Source organism: Otolemur garnettii, unplaced genomic scaffold (assembly GCF_000181295.1).
Source record: "Otolemur garnettii isolate 467f Iridium unplaced genomic scaffold, OtoGar3 scaffold00136, whole genome shotgun sequence".
NCBI classification, from domain to species: Eukaryota; Metazoa; Chordata; class Mammalia; order Primates; family Galagidae; genus Otolemur; species Otolemur garnettii.
In genome coordinates, this window is record NW_003852531.1 from 373,989 (window position 1) to 379,624 (window position 5,636).

General features: G+C 43.6%; 1 protein-coding gene across 1 annotated transcript in view; it reads right to left on the bottom strand.

Annotated features, from left to right (window-relative positions):
- Positions 1-5,636, bottom strand: part of DZANK1 (double zinc ribbon and ankyrin repeat domains 1) — a 73,998-nt gene that overhangs the window by 39,129 nt on the left and 29,233 nt on the right. Inside the window, exon 8 of the mRNA XM_023518386.1 lies at positions 1,709-1,822. Coding sequence (XP_023374154.1) covers positions 1,709-1,822 — 114 coding nt within the window. The remainder of the gene's footprint in view (positions 1-1,708; positions 1,823-5,636) is intronic.

The window sequence follows — 5,636 nt, forward strand, 5'->3', positions numbered from 1 at the left end:
TGGCCATTTTTTTTGGTTGCGGCCATCATTGTTGTTTGGCAGGCCTGGGCTAGATTCAAACCCACCACCTTAGGTGTATGTGGCTGGCACCTTAGCTAGTTGAGCCACAGGCGCTGAGCCTAAGGTACATGTTCTAACTTTGGCCCACCAATAGAATAGAAATAAATTGCAAGTGACCATCTCTCATTCATAAATATGACCTTTAAGAAAGTGGCCACTCCTAGATTTAATTCAACTAATCACTATAAAAGTCCTATGTTTATCCTCAACACAGGATTACAACAACAGAAAGGGGAAAGCTACTTCCATATCTCTCTACCTTCTCACAAAATGAGAAGAACTCCAGATTTCAAATACCGAAGAGAGCATAACACTTAACCTTTTCCCTCCAGTTTTATTTTATTTTTTGTTTTTTTGAGACAGAGTCTCACTATGTTGCCTTCTGTAGAGTGCCGTGGCATCACAGCTCACAGCAACCTCAAACTCTTGGGCTAAAGCGACCTCCCAAGTAGCTGGGACTACAGGTGCCTGCCATTATGCCCGGCTAATTTTTTCTACTTTTAGTAGAGACAGAGTCTCCCTCTCGTTCAGACTGCCCTCCCTGAGCTCAAGCAATCCTCCTGCCTCAGCCTCCCAGATTGCTAAGATTACAGGCATGAGCTACCTCGCCCAGCCTCCTCTAACATTTTTACCTACCTAACTTTCACCCAGCCAATTCTTTAAAATCTCTGGTTTGATTATCCCTAAATTCCTTCTATTAAATCTACATTATCTCTAGTGATTTCACTTGGGATTAAAGAGGAGGTAATTGGGACTGTAAATTGAAAAAATGGACAAAGGATACAGTAGTGTGTTCAACAATTCTACCAAAATTTTTTCACTGTATGATATCATTCATCTAGCAAAGTTTTTTGAATGTATGTGATGATATATATAACTTTTTCTTCCACATAACTAGTTCTTTTTCTACACAATAGAGACCCACAATCAAATAAAGCAAACAAAAACAGGAAGCCACTTTAAGGACAAAATTATAAGTCAATTACTGAAGTTTAAACATATGAAATAAAAAATTATCTAACTTAATTGCTTAAGCCCAAGAGTTTGGTGACACCATGGCACTCTATGGAGGGCAACAAAATAATACTCTGTCTCAAAAAAATAATTATCCAAGTTAGTGTAATGCAACTTGTCCTCCAAATCCACATTCAGGGAATGCATTCCTGCATATCTCTCAACGTTACAGATCCTATCAGCAAATTAAACTCTTGGGCAACATACCTTCCCAAAATTTATAATGGATTTTGTTCATGAATATTAGCTTATTGTTGCCCCATTCCACCAGCTGAAAAAGGACATAAAATTGTTCCAACATTAACTTTCTTTTTTTTTTGAGACGGAGCCTCCAGCTATCCCCCTGGGCAGAGTGCCATGGCATCACAGCTCACAGCAACCTCCAACTCCTGGGCTCAAGCGAGTCTCCTGCCTCAGCCTCCCAAGTAGCTGGGACCACAGGCGCCCGCCACAATGCCTGGCCATTTTTTGGTAGCAGCCGTCATTGTTGTTTGGAGGTCCCGGGCTGGGGATTCGAACCCACCACCTTAGGTGTACGTGGCTGGCGCCTTAGCTGCTTGAGCCACAGGCGCCGAGCCCCAACATTAACTTTCTATGTATTCATTCATGTTTCCGAAGAATCACACCTCATTACCTTCAGGCGGAGGCTGGCCTGAGGCTGCAGCTGCAGAGCGAGAGGGGCCTCGCACACCACACAGATGGGGGTGTTCATGGGAACCATGTTTCCACACTCTGCACATAAGCCCATCTGCACAAAACAAAGGGCCAGATTTTTCTTGGCAAGCAAAAATGAAGGTATGAGTAGATCTTAGAATGTCAGATTTAATTTGCTTTTGTAAAACAACTTCCAAAACAATTTCCCTTATGATGCATATGCTTATTACTCTGATTTGATGACTATACATTGTATGCACCAAATATCACTATGCACCCCATAAATATGTACAATTATTCTATGTCAATTTATAAAATAAATAATAAAAATGAGATAAAAATAATTACCTCTATTATTATTCCTAGAAGTGGAAACATATTTATTATAGAAAAGAAAGGTATAACAATGGAAAAATATCCATAAGAAATTAACTTATAACATGAGTTAATGAAGAGGGTGATAAACCCTCTCCCCCCAAAAGAATTATAAAGTGAGATAAAGCTGTCAAGTATCAACCACTTCAGCACTTTGAAAGTCAACCACAAGTAGATGAAAATCTAAAAAGTTCCTGAAAATGACAGACCTTCAGAAAAATTACATTAATTGCCAGTTGACTCACAAACCCCCCCCAAAAATGCAGATATAAAAAGCTTTTTTAAAATTCTTAAAAGAAGGGGCGGTGCCTGTGGCTCAAAAGAGTAGGGTGCCAGCCTCATATGCCGGAGGTGGTAGATTCAAACCCAGTCCCGGCCAAAAACTGCAAAAAAAAAAAAAAAAATTTTTTTTTTAAAGAAAAGAGCACTATAAGTCTGCACGGTTCTGGCCTGGAGCTGATATATATCATCTAGCTTCCAGCAAGGCAGGGCCGACTGTGAAAATCAGTGCTGTTATTGCTGCTGACAGACAGGCTGACTTGATTTGAAACATAGTTAAGGGGATGATCTCAGTGGCAAGCAAACCAGGAGGACCAATGACTCCATTAGCATGAAATTATACACCTGTTTAGGGTAATCAATAGACCTAGAAATTGGCCAAGGATTTTACAGGGAGTTCTAAAAGGTAAGACTATAGGGGCTTGATAAGCTCTCCACATATCCTTACTTGGCTGAAAGGCTACAAAAATGCACAGTATTAACCATAGTGGGCCCAAGCCACCCCACATCCCTGGCTGATAGGACTGCACATGGAGATCCAAGAGAGCTCAGAATACAAAAAAAGCCAGGGTGGACTTGAAAACAGCCTGAAGTCTGAATGTTCTACCCAGCCTACACACAGATTCACCAGCACAGAAGAGAAGCCTTCCTGGCCCAAGATACTTAACACAATTTCTGGCCAGTCTTTGGTGGAACCACTAATATATACAGACCCAAAGGTAACTCCAGGCAAGAAAAGAGAAAAAGAAAGAAGGAAGAAGAGGGGGAGGAGGAAGGAAGAAAAAAACATGTCAGAAATGTCAGAAGAGGCTCAGCGCCTGTGGCTCAAGTGGCTAAGGCGCCAGCCACATACACCTAAGGTGGCGGGTTCGAATCCAGCCCGGGCCCACCAAACAACAATAATGGCTGCAACCAAAAAAATAGCCGGGCGTTGTGGCAGGCGCCTGTGGTCCCAGCTACTTGGGAGGCTGAGACAGGAGACTCGCTTGAGCCCAGGAGTTGGAGGTTGCTGTGAGCAGTGAAGCCATGGCACTCTACCCAGGGGGACAGCTTGAGGCTCTGTCTCAAAAAAAAAAGAAAAGAAATGTCAGAAGAAGAAAGAAAACAGAAGAGAAGGAAGAGGAGGAACAAAGAACCCTGATGCCAGAATTTATCCAAATAAACAAAATCAGAGACCTATTTTTTTTAGAGACAGAGCCTCAAGCTGTCCCCCTGGGTAGAGTGCTATGGCATCACAGTTCACAGCAACCTCCAACTCCTGGGCTCAAGTGAGTCTCCTGCCTCAGCTTCCCAAGTAGCTGGGACCACAGGCACCCACCACAATGCCCCGCCAGGCTATTTTTTTGGTTGCAGCTGGCATTGTTGTTTGGCCGGCCTGGGCTGGATCTGAATCCACCACCTTAGATATATGTGGGCTGGCGCCTTAGCCACCTGAGCCACAGGCGCCGAGCCAAAATCAGAGACTCTTAAGAGAAAAAGTAAGAATCCAGAGTTGCTCCAATATATTATCTAAAATGTCCAGTATTTCAGAAAAAAATTATGAGACCTGCAAAAAAATAAGAAAGTGTGGTTCATACTGTGTGTCCCCACAGTGGCTAAATGGCTAAATACAAAATCTTTTTAGATCTTTAGACAAAGATTTCAAAGCAGCTATTATAAAAAGTGTTCAGCTCGGCACCTGTGGCTCAAGCGGCTAAGGCGCCAGCCACATACACCTAAGGTGGCGGGTTCGAATCTCCAGCCCGGGACCGCCAAACAACAATGATGGCTGCAACCCAAAAAAAATGGCCAGGCGCTGTGGCAGGCGCCTGTAGTCCCAGCTACTTGGGAGGCTGAGGCAGGAGACTCGCTTGAGCCCAGGAGTTGGAGGTTGCTGTGAGCGTGATGCCATGGCACTCTACCCAGGGGGATAGCTTGAGGCTCCGTCTCAAAAAAAAAAAAAGTGTTCAATGAACTAAAGGAAATCATATTTAAAAAACTAAAGAAAGGGCTGGGCGCAGTGGCTCACGCCTATAATCCCAGCACTCTGGGAGGCTGAGGGGGGTGACTGCCTGAGCTCACAGGTTGGAAACCAGCCTGAGCAAGACCCTTTCTCTAAAAATAGCTGGGGATTGTGGCAGGCACCTATAGTCCCAGCTACTCAGGAGGCTGAGGCAAGAGGATTACTTGAGCCCAGGTGTTTGAGGTTGCTGTGAGCTGTGACACCACAGCACTCTACCAACAGTGACAAAGTGAGACTTTGTCTGAAAAAAAAAAAAAACAACCTAAAGAAAGTACGGTAACAATGCTGTGATGAGTAGGGAATCTTAAGAGGAAGAAATTATAACATAAGGAATAAAACCCAGAGTTGCAAGGTAAAATAACTGAAATGAAAAAACCACCACAGTGACACAGCAGCAGACTGAAGATGACAGAAGCAAGAACCCATTAGTAGTTCAACAGAAATTATCTAACCTGAAGAACAGAGAGAAAAAAGACTGAAGAAAATGAGCAGACCATCAAAGACACACAGAGCAGCACCAAGCACGGCAATGTATATGACGGGAGAGAAAAAGGCAAAGAATGAATTTGGAGAAATAATGGCCAAAAACTTCCTACATTGGAAGAAAATCACTAAATCTACTCCCACACCTGTTCCCCAAGTCTGTCTATATATTACCAAAATCTTACTCTTCCTTTTGAGTGTAAGTTATTTCCTCCTGGGTCACAGTGTACACCTGTCCTCCCACAGCACACTGGGTTGGGAACCAGCAATGAGACAGGTGGTTGGGGGTTCTTGAATAAATGTCCCCTTTCAAGGCTTCTGTCCAGGTGAGGTTATCAGAAACATTTCGAGCAAATGAAGACAAATATCCTCAGGCACGAGGGCAAACTACACCCACTGGTAGCAGAGTGATGAGGGTTCAAAATTGTCAGTTTCTTCTGGGTCCAACCTGCCATCTCCACCCAAGTTTCAGGATTCCATTCTTTCCCAATTTATGCTCCAACTTCCACATGAGAAATCTGGTGATCAGGTGAATTCAACTGACATTTATAACTGCCCTACATATGCAGTTAAATTTTTTGTTTGCTTTTCATCAATGTAGCACTAGAGTTATAAGAAATCTATTCTTGGCTCGGCGCCTGTGGCTCAAGCGGCTAAGGCACCAGCCACATACACCTAAGGTGACGGGTTCGAATCCCCAGCCCAGACCCGCCAAACAACAATGACGGCTGCAACCAAGAAATAGCCAGGCGTTGTGGCAGGCGCCTGT